The sequence below is a fragment of the Marmota marmota genome, unplaced genomic scaffold (genome assembly GCF_001458135.2).
Source record: "Marmota marmota marmota unplaced genomic scaffold, marMar, whole genome shotgun sequence".
In the NCBI taxonomy this organism is placed as follows: domain Eukaryota; kingdom Metazoa; phylum Chordata; class Mammalia; order Rodentia; family Sciuridae; genus Marmota; species Marmota marmota.
In genome coordinates, this window is record NW_026000108.1 from 2,588,752 (window position 1) to 2,606,694 (window position 17,943).

The following is a 17,943-nucleotide window of genomic DNA, read 5'->3' on the forward strand; positions in this document are numbered from 1 at the left end:
TGTATCAATTTTCTCTTTCTCAGGGCCGAACAACTTCAAACCTTGAGCCAACCATTTTTCCCAGTTTGCCTGAGAAAATTCTAGGGATAGGCAGCTTGAAACAAAAACAAAATAAATCAAAACAAGAACACATTGTTTTTTGAAATGGTCACCCATTCTCTCGCCTTCCCTCAGGGGCGAGCAATTTTACTCACCTCCAAGCTTCAGGCGTCCCCCGCACGGACCACCAATTGTCGCAGTCTGGCTGGGCACAAAATCACGAGCCACTTAAGCAGGAACAAACTTTATTTTTGAAACTGCCGCCAATGCCCCATAGGCTCCCGGGAAGATTGCCGACCCATGCACGTGGCGTTCTCCTGGATTCCAAGAGGAAGTTCCTCCTCCGGAATTCCCTCCTACCTACCGCACTTCCCCAACCAATGGGAACTCTCCAGGAGTCCCATAGCAGGCCTAGGTGAACAGCAGGAGTCCAATATCCATATGAATGCAAATCTTAACATAATCATATCATCTCAATGGCTTGCTGGCGTCACCTTTCAACCAAAAATGCCATGCATCATATTACTTGGCTGTGGCTCTTAGCAATTCATATTCAAAACACTAGAAAAACTAGGGAGTAAGAACATACCTCAACATTGTAAAAGCTATATACAATAAACCCAAGGCCAACATCATTCTAGATGGAGAAAAATTGAAAGCATTCCTGCTAAAAACTGGAACAAGACAGAGATGCCCTTTTCCCCACTCCTCTTCAACATAGTCCTGGAAACCTTAGCCACAGCAAACATAAAAAGAAAGAAATCAAGGGTATTGAATAGGAAAAGAAGAACTCAAACTATTTGCCAATGACATGATTCTATATTTAGAAGACCCAAAAAATTCCACCAGAAAACTTCTAGAACGAATAAATGATTGACTTCAGCAAAGTAGCAGGATATAAAATAAACACCCCGTGGCGGGGGATATAACTCAGTTGGTAGAGTACTTGCCTTGCATGCACAAGGCTGCCCTGGGTTCAATTCCCAGCACCACCACCACCATAAATAAATAAATAAATATCACCCATAAATCAATTGTGGGTGATGAATCAATTAAAATAAAATTTAGAAAACTATCCCATTCATAATATCCTCAAAAAAAAAAAAAAGATATTTGGGAATCAAGCTCTCAAAAGAGATGAAAGACCTCTACAATGAAAACTATAGAACACTAAAGAAAGAAATTGAAGAAGACCTTAGAAGATGGAAAGATCTCCATGTTCTTGGATAGGCAGAATTAACATGGTCAAAATGGCCATACTACCAAAAACACTATACAGATTTACTGCAATTCCTATTAAAATCCCAATGACATTCTTCATAGAAATAAAAATTAAAAAAAAACAGGCATGAAATTCATTTGGAAAAATAAGACATCCAGAATAGACAAAGCAATCCCTTAGCGAGAAAAGTGAAGGAGGAGGTGTCACAATACCAGACCTTAAATTATACTACAGAGCCTTAGTAACAAAAACTGCTTGGTGTTGGCACCAAAGGGACACAAGACCAATGGTACAGAGTAGAAGACACAGACAAACCCACATAAATGCAGTTGTATCACACTGGACCAATGCACCATAAATATAGACTGGAGAAAAGACAGTTTCTTCAACAAGTGATGCTGGGAAAATTGGAAATTCATATTTAGCAAAATGAAATTAGATCCCTGTCTCTTACTCTGCACCAAACAACTCTAAGAGTATCAAGGACCTAGGCACTAGACCACAGGCCCCAATCCTACTAGAAGAAAAAGTAGGCACAATTCTCTACCATGTCAGCTTAGGAACTGACTTCCTCAACAAGATTCCTAAAGCACAAGAAGTAAAATCAAGAATTAATAAATGGGCCCGGTGTGGTGGTGCATGCCTGTAATCCCAGCAGCTCAGGAGGCTGAGGCAGGAGGATTGTGACTTCAAAGCCAGCCTTAGCAACTTAACAAGACCCTAAGCAACTCAGCAAGACCCTGTCTCTAAATAAAATACCAAAAAGGGATGGGGATGTGACTCAGTAGTTAAGCACACCTGAGTTCGATCCCCAATACCCAAAAAATAAAAATAAAATAAAATAAAAAGAATCAATAAAGGGATGGTATCAACTAAAAACCTTCTTCACAGCAAAGGAAACAATCAAGAATGTAAAGAGAGCCTACAGAATAGGAGAAAATTTTTGTCAGGTGCACCTCAGAGCACTAATCTCCAGAATATATAAAGAACTCAAAAAACTTAATACCAAAAAAAATCCCACAAATAACCCAATTAATAAATGGGCTAAAGAACTGAGCAGACACTTCACAGAAGAAGAAATACAGCCGCTTAACAAATATATGAAAAAAATGGTCAACATTTCTAGCAATTAGAGAAATGCAAATTAAAACTACACTGAGAGGGCTGGGGCTGGGGCTTAGTGGTGGAGCACTTGCCTAACACGTGTGAGGCACTGCGTTTGAGCCTCAGCACCACATAAAAATAAATAAACAGAATAAAGGTAACGTGTCCATCCAAAAAGAAAAGAAAAAGAAAAAAAGAGAGAAACAAACCTATACTGAGATTTCATCTCACTTCAGTCAGAATGGCAATTATCAAGAATACAAGTAACAATAAGTGTTGGTGAGGATGTGGGGAAAAGGGTACAATCATACATTGTTGGTGGGACTGAAAATTGGAGCAACCACTCTGGAAAGCAGTGTGAAGATTCCTCAGGAAACCTGCAATGGAACCACCATTTGACCCAGCTATCCCACTCCTTGGCATACACCTGAAGGATTTAAAGTCAGCATACTATAGTGACACAGCCACATCAATGTTTACAGCAGCTCAATTCACAATAGCTAAGCTATGGAACCAACTTAGGTGCCCTTCAACAGATGAATGAATAAAGAAAATCTGGTATATATACATAATGGAATATTACTCAGCTATAAAGAAGAATTTCGAATTTATGGCATTTGCCAGAAAATGGATGGAACTGGAGACTGTCATGCTAAGTGAAATAAGCCAATCCCAAAAAACCAAAGGCCAAATGTTCTCTCTGATATGCAGATGATAATATGCAATAAGGGTGGGCAGCAGGGAAGAATAGAAGTTCAAGGAGAAGACAAAGGGGAATGAAGGGAAGGGGGTGGGATAGGAAAGACAGTAGAATGAATCGGATGTACTTTATGTTCATATGTATAATCTGAGTACATTCTGCTGTCATGTATATCTAAAATGAACAAATTTTAAAAAATTATAAAACCAAAGAAACAAATGTCCCTGCTGTCAATTCAAGATTTTTGGGGGACCTTCATACTGTTTCTACCGAGGTTCTGCCATTTGCATTCCCTCCTGCAGTGCATGAGGTTCTGCCAGGTCACATCTTGGCTGATGCCTGTCATTTCCTTCTGTTTGCTAGTTGCCACCTGCATGGGTGTGGGGTGGCCTCTCGTTGTATTTTCCTAATGACTAATAATGTTGGGTGTCTTTCCTTGTGGTTACTGGCCATTTGAACATCCTCTTTGGAGAAATATTTATTCAAGTCCTTTGCCCACTTTTAATCAGGTTGTGGAAGCTCTCAATATATTTGGGATATTAATCCCCTATCACATATATGTTTTGCAATAGTTTTCTCCCTGTCTGTGAATTGCCTTTTTACTCTTTTGGTATTTTTTCTTTTCTTTCTTTTTTTTCACAGTACTGGGGATTGGATGCAGGGCTTCTGTTATGCTAGTCAAATGTTTTATTTTTTGAGGCCAAGGAGGACCAAACTCAGCCTCCTGAGTATCTGGGATTACAGATAAGTGTCACCATGCCCGGCTGATATTATCTTTTGATGTACAAAATTCTTAACTTCTCATGAAGTCACAAGGAAAATTAGAAAACACCTTAGATAAATAAAAATGAAAACACACACACAAACAAACACAACCCACGAAAACTCACAGGATACAGTGAAGGCAGTACCAGGGGAGAGTCACAGCTGTCCATGGTGACGTCTAGGACCAACCTAAGGAACTGAGGAAGGAGGAGGGAACAAAGCCCTGAGCTAGAAGAAGGAAGGAGACCATCCAAATGAGCAGAGAAAACAGAAAATCAGTGAAACCAAAAGTTACTTCTTTATAAAGATCAACCAAAGTGACAGTTTCTTAACTAAATGAAATAAGGAGAAAAAAGAGAAGACTCAAAATCACTAAAATCAGAAACAAGATGGGGACCTTATTACCATTCTATGGAAACAAAAAGAATTATAATACAAGAATAAGAAGGGAGTGCTGTAAGCAGCTGTGCCATGCTGCATGGAATTGTTCCAAGTGCAGCCTCAGCCCAGGCGGGGCCCCGAGAAGTGGGTCTGATCAGATACAGGGCTCACGAGGGCCCAGGAGAGACGGCCCTGCCCAGGACGTGCTGGCAGATACCGCCCTGCGCCTGCACGAGGCTCCCTGCTCCTGCACTGAGCTGGAGCCGGGAGGAGCAAACGGGGGCTGGGCTCCAGGCTGTGGTGGCACAGCAGCAGTGCTCTGCTGCCCCGGGAGCAATGCGGGTACGTGTACATGTGCGTGTGCATGTGTGTGTACGTGCGTGCGTGTGCGTGCGTGCATTTCCCTGGGCCGTCCTGAGCAGCACTGCTGCAGGGGTCTTTGGCACCGCTGGCTCACTTCCTCTTCCCACCTGCTCCTATATCGCGTGAGGGGTTGTGCACCTGGGCTGCACCACTTAGCGGGGAAAGAGAGGCCAGTGTTGTCATCCTGCCCTTGCCCTCGTCAGGGCGCAGCCACTGCTCTAAAGAGAACAGTTTGGGAGATTTTTTGCTAAGATCAGCTTCAGGGTTTCTGTTCCTTTGAACTCTGTTTTGAGGCTCAGCCCCTGGAGCCCAAAGTCTTGCTGTGTGTAGCCTCCTGGTCAGTGGCCTCCCAAGGCTGGAGGCAGCTCGCTGACCAGTGAGAAGCATGAGGGCACGACAGTGTGACAGCCCAGAGCTGGGGCTGGGGCTCAGCTTTACAGCGCTCACCTAGCACTTGCGAGGCCCTGGGTTCGATCCTCAGCACCACATGAAAAAAATAAATAAATGAAATAAATGGCAGTGTGGCAGCACATGTCCTGCAGTGGGAGCATCTCCCTGGGACACCAGCCTGTGGCTGTGACCTTGGCTGTTGGGGAGCCCCAACTTTGACTCTGGTGGGCTCTGTGACCAAGAGGTAGGAAATGGGTAAAGTCGGGGTGTTCTCCTTGAGTGCTGGGGCCACCAGCAGTCTCCAGGATGCAGCCCTTACGTCATGTGCCTTCTGGAACCTATAGAAAGGCTGAGGAGCAGATGTAGGAAGACCTCCACCCTGAGGACAGCGCCACCCACACGTGCCACTGAGTTGTAGAGGCAAGGGTGGAGACGTCTCTCCAGGTGAAGTCTGGGTCACAGCAAACTGTGCACTGGAGCACTCTGGAGGCTGAGGAGGACCAAACCCCAGCAGTGGCTGTGGGTCCCCTGAGAGGCCATTTGTTCCTCTTCAGGCCCTAACAGTTGGTCAGGCTTGGCAGGAACCATCCCGAGAAGGCTGATGGTGGCTCTGAGGGAGCTAAGTGCTGGCCCCGGCCAGGATGGGGGGGAGGGAGAACGTGAGGAGCTCTGCCCGTGAGGCCTGAGCAGGCCTGAGGGCTTGGGGACAGTGATGCAGCCTGGGGTCAGCAGGAAGAGGGCCCAGGCCATCCCCACAAGGGCTGGGACAGGCCTGGGGTCTCCAACTCCCCTGACCATATTGCCCATGGTTTGAAATGTGACATTCTTAGGTGCTGCCAAGCGCTAATAATTGTGGTTCTGTGAACTCGGCACTGGTCATACTCAGCCCCATAGCTGTCCCGTCACTCTCTGAGGCCTGGCTCTTCTCAGGGTCTCTTGGGCTCGTGATCCCATTTGTGGTGGTGGTAGAGGGTGCGAGCCGTGTCTGAGGGCAGCCTGTTGTTGATGAAAGAAACTCCTGCAGGGTCGGTTGGGGTCTTGCCTTACACAGTGGGAAACTGAGGCAAGGTGCCTGTCTGAGCACCGAATCCAAGGCCGTGCGGTGTGGGGGTGGCAGACGAGAATCAGCCACGGCCAGGCTGGTCCTGCTGCCCTCCCAGGACTCCCCAGTGCCTTCTAACCTCCTGGCATTTCATGCTGTTCCTGGGCATGGCAGCGATGCAACACTCGGCCCAGCTGAGGTCCTGGGCTCAGCGGATTTGCTCCCCAGCAGTGTGTAATGGACAAACAGACCTCACAGGAACAGGCCGGCGGTAGCAGTGGGGAAAGAGCAAGGCACAGCGGGGAGGCAGCGCCAGCTGCTCTGGGCCGTGGGTCACACCCAGCCCTCTACTGAGAGGGAGGCCTCGCAACCAGCCACACTGCCCAGGGAGTGGCCAAGGCAGAGTGTAGGATTGCCCACAGAGCCGAAGGTGTCTCCGTGGCCTTTCCCCCAGGTTTGCTATCCTGGTCTCAGCCCCCGTTGCTTCTGCAGGAGGTGAAGTCGGGGCAGGACCCAGGCCCTCAGCTCCCGACTGCTCTGAACTGGTCAGTAACCAGCCCGGCCCCTCTCTCTGCCTGGTGAGTTGTTCCTTTGGCTTAAGACACTACCCACTGGCCAGGCCTACTGTTCTTAGGGGAAGCCCACATCCCGGACCCGATACATTTGAGGCCCCTGCCTCCCATGTCATCTAGCCCTCACTGTCTTGGTCCTTCGTGATCTGAGGAGTTTATGTTCACTGAAAACCATGGCACCCTAGAGCATTGTGCTGGGAGGAGCTGGGTGCCTCTGTGAGTGTGTGTGTGTGTGTGTGTGTGTGCACATGTAGGTGTGTGTCTGGTGCCAGGTGCTGGGCGGACTGGCAGTGGCGGGCAATGGGCAGCAGGGGGCGCCCAGGCCTTGCGCATGCCTTGGTCAGAACTTGTCGAGGTGCTGGCTCCAGGTGTCAGGTTGGGGTGGGGTGGGGGAGGCAGGGGAACACTACAAGGTGTCCAGAATCCAGGAGGTGCTCCTTGGCAGGCCTAGAGGCCCCATGCTCACAGGAGCCCTTGTCTTCACCAGAACTGTTGGCTGGCCAGGCCTCCTGCTGGCCCTGGACACTTCTTGTGGGTTCTCACTTCTGCTGCTCACCCCTTCCCACTTGTGATGCTGTCGCTTCCCCCATCCCTGTGGTTGTGGCTTCACCCTGGGCCCAGAGCTTTTCCTACCCCCCCATTCCCTAGAGCCTGCACTGGATTTCCCTGCCCAGGACAGTCCCTGCCTGGGGGAAGGCATGGGCATAAACAGCCTCTAGCCATCTGGGTGCTAGTGAGTGCTTCCTCTGCTGCGTGTGTTCTAGGTGCTGGGGAGGGGCGGGTGCTGGGCCCACGCGTGCTGGCTGGGTCTGCCATATGGCGGCTTTGACTCCTTGGCCTCCAGGTAGCTGTGTAGGAGGCAGCAGGCTGAGCCGAGGGCGAGAATGACTCATGCTTTCTGGCTGGTGCCTGGCCCACTTTCTGTGAACCTCTCCCCGTCTTGTCGAGGCCCATCGCTGCCACCTCCTAGGGTTCTGTGCTGGAACCACACTTGGTTTGGGTCTGTGCGGGGCTGTTCGGGGCTCCCGGGGCTCAGGGTCTGAAGCCAACCCAGAAAAACACACCGTCCCCACATTGGGGCAGGAGGGAGGCAGGCTGTCTGCTATCAGCTGCTCCTGGGCTTGGTTTCCAGCAGGCTGCTAATCTAAATAAGCAGGATGGCTTGGGGCTGCGGGTGTCACCTCCCTCTTTCCTAAGACTGTCCTCACCCAGAAGAGGAGGGGGAGGGTAGTCTCCTAGGGCAGCTGGGGAGGAAAGGAGAGGGACTTAATCCTGAGGGACCCAGGCTGTCCGAGGGCAAAGACTGAATCACGTTTCTTGCTTTTTAGCCCTTGGTCAAACCTGCTGGGACACAGGTTCTTCTCTCTGGCATGATTGAAATGAGTTCAGTTTGGTCAAGTGACCCTCTGGGAGGCTTGCTCCTCAGGCCCTAGCTGAAGGTCTCCCTGTGCACACTTGCTGCTCTGGCCTGGGTGGGTGTTGGTCACTGGTGGCTGTCACCAGGGGCTGGTGGGCCTGTGGGGTCAGGATGCTGCTGTCATCTGCTCTGGCCTGCAGGCCCCTATCTCCTCCAGAACTCTATGGCCTCTCAGAAATCAGAGAGGGAGACGCCTGGGACTGGTCGCAGGTCCAGCTGACCCCCATGAGGACCAACCGTTGCCGTTGCAGACCCGCAGCTTGCTTTATCTGTGTGTGTGCACGTGTGTGCAGGCGTGTGTGTATGCTCCTGTGTGCACTGGGCAGGGAGCTGCAGGGACTCATGGAAGGGAGGATCTGACAGGAGCCCGCCAAACCCCTCAGGCTTGGCCAGAGGCCCTCGTGCATGGATTCAGCAGGGGATATCCCAGCCTTGGGCCTCCTGTCGGGGTGGGCCGCAGTGTGGGGGGTTTACAGTATGAACTGGCTTTCACAACTTGAGGCTGCCTGTGGGCAGGGAGGTGACATTGTCCAACGGCCTGGGAACTGTGTGTGGCGAGGCTTTCGCCACCTGACTGCTTTGTGTGACACAGGCCCTCTGGCTCGTGGTGCTTACCTGTGAGGCCCTGCCAGGGAAGAGAGCTCCAGGCCACTCCAGCTGGTGGGCTGGTGACAGCAGAGGTGGCGCCCCCTATAAGAAGGGAGCAGCTCTGCAGAGGGAGAGGTGAACTGTTTGGGCCATTTCTGCCCCGTGGCTACATGGGGTCTGGCAGAGGGGAACACTGGCTGTGGAAGCTGGCTCCTGGCCTGTCCTCTGTGAGCCCCAGGCCTGCCCTGCCCTCTCCCCTCTCCTCCTGTGCTCAGTGAATGCACCTGCTGCTCCCCTGTCGCTGCAGCTCTCCTGGAGAGCTGTCTGTCAGGGGCGGTTTGAGCTGACGCCTCTTCGGGTCTGTGATGGTCACCCTGGCAGGCAGCTGCTGCAGGTTTCTGCATGGAATGGTGCGCACCGTGATGTGGATTCGGCTCCCTAAATGTTCGTGCTGGGATTGAGCTTTTCTCTCATGGCAAAGCTCAGGTGTGGTGAGGTAGGTGCAGGGTGCACCTGGCTGGTAGCCTGACCTAAATTCAAGGCCCTGTCCCAGCCCATAGGCTAGTGGCACTGCCTTGCCACTCCTTAGGGTGCACCACGGAACAGTCTGGGATTGGGGGATTCCTAGAGCCTGTCCCGGCCAGACCCTCAGGCCCTGCGTGGAGAGGTGTTGGCAGTAAGGAGGCTCTTGGCGCGAGCACCTCCCCTGGAGTCCCGGGAGAACAGGGATTTGCAGGACACCCAGGTGCTAGAAGCAGTGCTCTTTCTGTGCTCCTTCCTTCTTCAAGCTAGGGTCCATCACAGCTCTTAGTTGTTGAGCTGTGTGGGAGGCGGACAGTGCAGCTGGCTGCTCTAGGTGGCGTGGAGGTTCTCAGGAATGTGCTGGGTTCCATTGGCCGCCACTGAGGAAGCGGGTGCACATGGAACAGGCTCATAATAGAATTGGTGGCAATGGTAATTAAGGTTGCAAGCCGCACTGAGCTGCTAAAAAAACAAATTCTCTGCAGCTGTTGTGCTGACTGAGAAAATACCCCTATCGGCCAAAGTGCTATTCTTCTGATTTGGTAGAGGAAATACTTTAAAAATGATCTCACAGCGTGATTTATATAAACGGCCTTTTCTCTATGCATGAGACAATTGAGATCGCGTCTGAGTCCTTGCAGACCACAGCTTCCTCCGGGTCCCGTTGCCATGGGTTACGGAGGGAGCACATGGAACTTCAGCAGAGACGTCTGAACTTTACTGACATGCACAGGCATGCTGCCGTGTCCAGGGGTGTATTTTAGATCCGGGTGCCTGACTCGCTGCGGAAGTTTTCTTGTCTTGCAATGAATTTGGAAAAGGGGTTGTCACATGAAGCGGACATTTCTACTGACCAGCAGGTAAGATTTTCCAGCTGTTTCTTGCCATTTAAACAGGATTGTGGTAAGAAAGCTTGGCATCCTGGTTCTGCTTTATTTCAGCCTGTTTTGTGAACAGTAGCTGTGGAATTTCCAAGTGACTTTAAGTACAAATTTGCAACTGCTGTTCTCGGGTCTGCAGGTCTGCATTGTGGAGCTTGGAGAGAGCACTGTGGAGTTCGTGCAGGGCTGTAGGTCCCTGGCCAGAGCTAGGTGCTCAGTGGGGTCCAGCCTCAAGCCCTGGAGCCCAGCTGCCAGTGCTCTATCAGCCTGCAGAGTGTCAGTGTCTCTTTCCCTCTAACAGATTTGAAAGATGTGAGCGAATTAATTTTGTTGAAATGTTAAATTCCTAAATAAATACACGAAAGTCATCGTACTCTTTAAGTTACTACTTTGTAGCTTATGTTTTTAAGGCGTTGAGTGCTGCATGCCATACATTCGTTACTACCAGCACGCTTATTTAACAATTGATTAGCATATGCTCTTATGAAGTTGAATGTGGTATAAAGTGTTTTATAAGGCTTGAGAGCAAATAGAAAAGTAAGAAGAGTAATTTCATATAGGGCTGGGATGTGGCTCAGTGGTAGAGTGTTTGCCTCGCATGTGTGAGGCACTGGGTTTGACCCTTAGCGCCACATAAAAATAAACAAGTAAAATAAAGAGGCATTCTGCCATCTACAACTACAAAAAAAATTCATGTATAGAAGGTTTTCACCAACACTGGGTACCAATTTTAAATTCCTTTTTTGGGAATTGCTTAATCTTGATATTTTCCCCTAACATCTGATTCAGGTCTTCTGCAGAGATATGAAAGAGAAACTCCTAGTTCAAAAGTGACCCATGTGGGTGTCGGGTGTAGGGAAATGAACTGGCCCCTTCCCTGTAGGTGGGGAGTGGATCTACCAGACAGGGTGTGGGTCAGCTGGTGACAGTACATGGGCTCCTGTGGGCTCTGACTGCCCTGTACCAGTCAAGCTGCCTTCCAGACTGGTCCTTGGGCAGGAAGCGGGTGAGTTCCCTTTCACACTGAGTGAGAAAATGAGGCTTGGAGTTGACCATCCTTACTGGACCAGCTAACCAGTGAGCTGTTTGTACAAATGTAGGTAGAACTTTCGTTTCAATACTACATTAAGGCAAGTTTTATACAATTTTGTTATTTATTTCTAGTTAAAAAAAATAGCCACTGAAAATCTGCCTTTGTATTTGCCTATGTAAATGATTTGGACTGCCTTTTAAAATTTTCACAAATGCTTAAACCAGCAAATGAGCCAGTTGTTCATGTGAGCGTGTGAAAATCTGGCTGCTAAGGTCCAGGTTTAAGCAGCAGACAGTGGCTCCCTGCTGTGTTGCTTTCCCGGGTGGCTGACATGGCTCTGCCTGCCTGACCTGGTGGTAGGGAAGGGGCCAGGTCATCCACTGCACTGGCTCTTTGGTTCTTGAGCGACCACAGGTGCAGGGAAGTAAGGTGGAAGGGACTGTTGAAAGCAGCTCCTGATGGCTGTTCTGTGGTCCTAGGTGAGTTTCTCCTCCCTCCTTACCTCAGGGGGCTCATCTTTGAAGCTGGGGCCAGGTCTGCTGGTCAGACTCACTGGCCGCGGCTTCCCACCTTGTGTAGATTGAAGACATTCATGTCCCTTTAGAAGAGAGGAAGCCATCATGATTAGCTGCCAGTCTTGGCCTCTGCAAAGGACTGCTGGAGGGGACATTAATACCCATGGCCCAAGAGAAATCTGAATTGTCACAAGAAAGCCCCCGATTTCGCCTGCACTGAACCTGCCCAGCAGTCCCCCCGCTGTGGCCAGCTGTCCAGGAGTGGCAGAGCTCCAGGCCCAGCGTTGAGTGGGCTGAGGCAGGCACAGCCCCGGGGGAGCTCCCAGCCTGTCCTCCTCTGCTCTCACCCGGGACTGGTGGTGGGTGGGTGGTGCTAGGCCTGGTTTGTTAGTGCCCCAAATTGTCCTTCTCCTCACTCATGAAGTACAAGCCCCGCAGTATTGGATGCTGGGTAGAGGTTGGTTTTCAAGGCTGTCTCGGTGTTTGAGGCATATCAGGTATAATATTGGAGTGTCTTGACTTTTGTTGGCTTGGGGAGGTACCTTGGAGTGGCTAGAGTGTCAGGAAAAGAACTTTCTAGGGTCCAAAGAGTTTTTTCCCCCTTTATGCATTGGGTTTTGTAATAGTTTGAAAATAGAAAGGGGTCATGTTGTAGAAGAGAAGCCGACTGTTCTTTTCTAGGCGGCGTCTTGGAGTCTTGTCTCCTCAGGCAGGTGGACAGGACTGTGGAGATAGCCATGCCAGGGCTCCACCTGGAGATGGGGCTGCTGAGTCCCCTGGGGCAGCCATGGCCATGCTCAGCACACAGAAAGAGAGCTTTGAGGCCTGGGGAAGGTGGATGGCTGGCATTGGAAGGGGTGGGCCGTGCTGGAGCCTGGGGAAGTGAAAAGGTAGTAAGGAAGGTGGAAGGTGGCCTAGAGAAGTGGGCATTTCAGATGTCTGCATGAGGGGCTGAGAATGGCAGCCGTCGCTGGGTGGCATGGAATGGTGTCGTGCCCCTGGTGGGACGTGAGAGGAGCGGGGCAGGTGCCCTTCAGGGGACTGTCGCGAGGTCTTTTTGCATTTGACTGAATATCTCTTCTTTAGCCCAGAGTTAGCTGACTCCTCCCATGGCTTGGTCACCACTGCCTCTCCCACGTGCTGTCCTGCTGCAGCTGCTGTGGCCTAGAGCTGTGGGACTGACAGTGCTGAGCTGAGGCCAGAGCACCGGGACTGACGGTGCAGTTGGCCCCAGTGTCTGTGTCCTTGCCTGGGGGGTGCAGCCCCCCATGCATCTGTTGCCCCAACTCTACCTGTCTGTTGTCAGAACAGTTTGTCCCTAGTCTCTGTTGACCCTGAAACCAGGTCACCTGTCACTGCTCCTCCTCAGCTTCTGCAGTGGGCACCCTTGCCCTGGACCCTAGACCTGTCCATCTCCACTTGGACATCCCAGAGTCTGGACTCGTGTCTGGACCTCAGTTTGATTCCTCCCCCATCTCCGAAGAGGGCAGAGCTGGTCCTTTGGCATTGGCCCAAACTCTAACAGTCCCCGTCAGCAGACTGTGGATTTGACCTTCAAAATCTACCCCACATTTACACTTTCTCAGCGCTTCGCACCAGCCTCGCCCACGCTCTGAGTGCCCATCTTGCACCCGGAGACCACACTTCTCAACGGCCGCCTTCCCTGCCTCCCCAGCTCCTGTTGGTGGGGCTGCCCCTGCTGGGCTCCAGTGTTGGCCGTTTGAGCCTAGAGTCTCAAGAAGGCCCTGTGTGGAGCTCGCTGGTGCTCAAGGCGCTTTGTGTGTGAGGGAAGCTTTCCCCCTTGGGTTCCTCACATACTGCCCATCTCTGTGCGTGGAGGCCACACTTGACCTGCACCTCACAACCTCCAGAACACTGGGTCAATCCTGGACCCAGCCAGAGTTGCTGGGAAGGGGTCAGAGGACTGCCTAATGGGAGGGAGGCTCAACTCCTGCCTAACTGTCCTGGAAGGTTAGCATAGGTGCTGGATCCTGGGCCTGGGCCTGGACCTTACCCTCAGGGGTGCAGCCTCAAACCATAGGCACCAGCAAGGGCAAGGAATGCCATTTGCACAGAAGGGCTGCTTCCTGCACAGAGGCTGTAGGTGTCTGGTCTCCACAGCTCTGCCGTGGGAGTGCAGCCTTGTGCTGGGACCTCGTGCAAATGTCCTGAGGCCCTGCTGCAGCTCTCCTCCCCTCCCTCCGCTGATTCTCATCTTTGTGCTGGGTAAGCCGTCAGGTAAAAGGACTGTGCATTCTTTGTTTCAACTAAGAATTGTTGTCAAGTGAACAGCACTTCAAAGCCAAAATGTTACAATGAATACCAAGCCTTCTTGTGGCACGTGTCACCATGTCAGTGTCCTTTGGATTTTTAAAAGTTTCACAGTGAATTAGCTGAGGCTTCACCAAGGGCAAGAGAGGAATATTTGATGTCATGTTCTTAGAAAGATGCTGTCATTGTGGGGTTTGCCGTGATTTTAGTTTCTTCTGATCTTCCTGAAGGGTGAATGCTCTGGGGGATGTGCATGCGCGCGCGCGCGCGCGCTTTTCCCTTCCCTGACTGCCATGGTGGCCAGGCCACGCTGGCCACTGCAGCGCGGACTCCACCTTCACACCTCTGTCTCATGCTAACGTTTGTCACTGGGTGGCCCTAAACAGAAGTTGGTGTCTCTGGGATCACAGAGTTCTTTCTTTCTTCATTTTATCTTTTTATTCTAATTTGTTATATATGACGGCAGAATGCATCACAATTCATATTATACATATAGAGCACAATTTTTCATATCTCTGGTTGTAGCCAAAGTATATTCACACCATTCGGGTCTTCATACATGTACGTAGGGAAATGTTGTCCATCACAAAAACTGACAAACCCTTAACCATGCTAACAAAGAAGAGAAAACTCAAATTTCTAGCATATGAGACGAAAAAGGAAATATCACAACAGACACTACAGAAATATAGAAGATAATTAGAAATTATTTTGAAAACTTGTGCTCCAATAAAATAGATAATATCAAAGACATCAACAAATTTCTAGAGTCATATGATTTGGCCACATTGAATCAGGAGGATACACACAATTTAAACAGATCAATTTCAAGCAATGAAATAGAAGACTCCATCAGAAGCCTACCAACTAAGAAAAGCCCAGAACCCGATGAGTTCTATAAGACCTTTAAAGAACTAATACCTATACTCTTCAAATTATTTCTTGAAATAGAAAAAGAGGGAGCACTTCCAAACTCATTCTATGAGGCCAATATTACCCTGATACCAAAACCAGGCAAAGACACATCAAAGAAAGAAAACTTCAGACCAATATCTCTAATGAACATAGATACAGAAATTCTCAATAAAATTCTGGCAAATTGCATACAAAAACATATCAAAAAGTTCGTGCACCACAAGCAAGTGTCGTTCATCCCAAGGATGCAAGGTTGTTGTTCAACATAAGGAATTGAATAAATGTAATTCATCACATCAATAGACTTAAAGATAAGAATCATATGATCATCTCAACAGATGCAGAAAAAGCATTCGACAAAATACAGCACGGCTTCTTGTTCCTAACACTAGAAAACCTAGGGGTGACAGAGCTCTTACTGTGAACTTTCAGGCTTGAGCCTGGACATGTGCCTCCTCCCGCTTCTTCCTTACCAACCTGTTCTCCAGTTGTGTCTTTGCTTGCTTATTAAAAGAGAATGTGTGTGTGTGCGCGCGCGCGCGTGTGCCACGTGCAAGTGTGGGGTGAGAACAGGAAGAGAGCGGGCGGTGACTGCATTGTGGGCTGAAGACCCCAAGTGTCCTGGTGCCAGGTCAGCCACACGGTGCAGCCCTCTGTCCAGGCTCCTGTGAGGTCTGTGGAGTGGCCCTTCCTGGATACCACCGCTAAGCAACACCAGAACTGCTCTGCGGGGACAGTCGTCATGTTAGTGGTGGGGACTTCCCCAGGTGACCAGGCGTGGCTAGAGGGTAGTAAGGAAGGCTTTCCAGGGGACATCAGTGGAGCTGAGTCCAGGTGGCAAGCTTGCCAGGCCAGGGTGCTCCATGCTGAGGTAGGGGAGATGCAGGCTACAGAGAGGGTTGGGTCCTTCCCTGCAGTGGCCATCAGAGTCCTTGGACACCACCCATGATGGGAGTCACGCACCTTGTAGGACAGGTGCACCTGACGTACACACAGATGTGCAGCTTGGAAACAGGGTTCCAGAAACAGCCCAGACCCTGGGATGTCCCTTGTGTTTTCCTTCTGTTATTTGATTATTTGATATGCTGCTCAAGACCCTTCACACCGATGGGATGGCTCTTAGAGAAGTGTAGTTGGAGCTGAAGACCGTGTGCTCAGGGAGCCAGGAGCAGGCCCTGTGTAGAGTGGGTGCTCAGAGGGCAGGAAGGGTGCTTCCTAGCAGCTGTAGCTTCCTAGCAGACCCCTCCTCAGAGGGCCCCCCAGAAGCCAGCAAGGAATTACTTTGACTGTAAATGGTGAAGGGTTAAAAAGTCGCGCACAGTGACACACACCTAAAATCTCAAGAGGCTTGGGAGGCCAAGGCAGGAGGATCGTGAGTTCAAAGCCAGCCTTAGCAATTTAGCAAGGAACTAAGCAACTCAGTGAGATTCTGTCTCTAAATAAAGTATAAAAAGGACTGTAGATGTGGCTCAGTGGTTAAGCGCCCTGGGTTCAATCCCCAGAACCCCTGTGCTGAGCACAGGTGGGACGGTGCCCCCTATGCGGGTACCTGTGCTCACCACCATCTCAAGAGACAAGTGTTCCAGAATCCGTATTTTAAGGAGTTGTGTTGAACTTCAGCAAGTCCTACTTATTCTTTTGAATGTGCTTTGGAAACTCTGGGACTCCCTGAATCTCTGCCACTCTGTATTATGTCCCCTGCCAGCTAGGCCCAGGGAATCTGGTCAACATTTGCCGTGTTGTTGCTGGTGACAGGGGTGGCTTGGGGATGCTGCCTCCTCTTCCCCGTTCTACCCTGCTCTCAGCACTTGCTCCCTGCGCAGTGCTGTCTCCTCCCTGAATCTCAGGTGCCTCCTGCCTGCCCTGTCCCCTCATAGGCACTAAATATTCATCCACATCACTTACCTGCTTCAGATTGCAGCCCCTGAGATGTTTCTTAGCTGCTTTTCCTGTCCTGGTCACAGGTGCTGGCGTTGGGAGCCCCTCAGGGCCACTCTGGCACTTCTCGTGCAGGGACTTGGGTATTGGTTTGTGTGAGGCATAACCTGTCACTTCCAGGTGTGTTCTTATAAATAGAATAAATATTAGACATGAAACAAAGGTAATTAGATTAATGATAATTGTGATTATTTCTTTGCAAATCAACCTCATCAGGAAAAGTTGTCAGCTGTTTCTCTGAAAGTATGTGACCTTGGAGGAGCACAGTGGTCTTGTCCAAGTAATATGGAAATGTGTCCCCATTGATTTTCCAGATGAGCACTTGGTTGCTATGTAACCAGGTGCCAGGATCGAGTGGTGAGCAGGGAAGTAGGAAGCCAGGAGAAAAGGGCCAGCGCCGGCCAGTGATCCTGTGGCCTGTTCATAGGCCTTAGGAGCAGTTCCTGCAGAGTCTCTCTCTCTTTCTTCAGGTGCTGAGTGCAGAAATCAGGGTGCTGGGGAAGACTGCCACGGGGTGGGGGATTACCCGTGACCTCTAGTTCTTACTGCCCACAGGCGAGTCCCCAGAACACAGTGTCCACCAGCCCATGGCTCCTTGGAGGTTCGGGCTTGAAAAGTGCTTTTGGAATGTCTACGGGAGCTGGGAGAGGGAAGGAAACACCTCATGGGAGGCAGAGGCAATGGCCCAGAGACTTCCAGTCTCCTGCAAATTGCCAACAAAGCTTAGTGACCCCTGAGCTCTTCTGGGCATCCTTGGCGTTCCCTGAGGGCTCTTCAGGGCTGGCTGCCTGTCCTCTTGGGCTTCCCTGGAACCCAGCTTTGCTACTGCTCCCTCCTGCAGCCTCCCTGGCCTTGGACCTCCTGCTCTGACTTGCTGTGACTGGTTGCCGTCTGTGCTCTGCTACACAAGCTCTGTCCCCTCTCTCTGGGTCCCAACCCTCTGCTGCCACCAGCCTGGGTTTTCCAGCACTATCTTCTGATCCCCTGGCTTGGGCTTCAGCAGCTGCAGCTTTTATCATGAGACTGGCTGCCCTTCAGATCTGCCCCTTGCTTCCCATTTTGGTTGGCTGCTGCTCTCTGTGGTTTCATGGTTATCTAACGTCCGCACAGGTCTCTCCAGTGTCTGGGCTCTGCCGCTGCTCTACTGACTCTCCATCGCGGGCTCCCAGGTGCCTACTTTCATGGGCCCGGAGGGCTTTCCTGCCAGAGTGCGTGTGCTTGCTTGCTGCCTGGAGCCGCGTCTCTGCCCGGTTGACACCCCCCAGACTGTGTGTCTGATGCCGAG

General features: G+C 50.6%; 1 protein-coding gene across 4 annotated transcripts in view; it reads left to right on the plus strand.

Moving 5' to 3' along the window:
- Rgs12 (regulator of G protein signaling 12) overlaps positions 1-17,943 on the plus strand; it is a 115,625-nt gene that overhangs the window by 52,637 nt on the left and 45,045 nt on the right. The window contains exon 1 of one of the 4 annotated variants that reach the window (XM_048784084.1): positions 9,477-9,965. The exons of the other annotated variants lie outside the window; for them this stretch is intronic. Coding sequence (XP_048640041.1) covers positions 9,912-9,965 — 54 coding nt within the window. The 5' untranslated portion in view covers positions 9,477-9,911. Of the gene's footprint in view, positions 1-9,476; positions 9,966-17,943 lie in introns of those variants that run through there. 4 annotated transcript variants of the gene reach the window in all.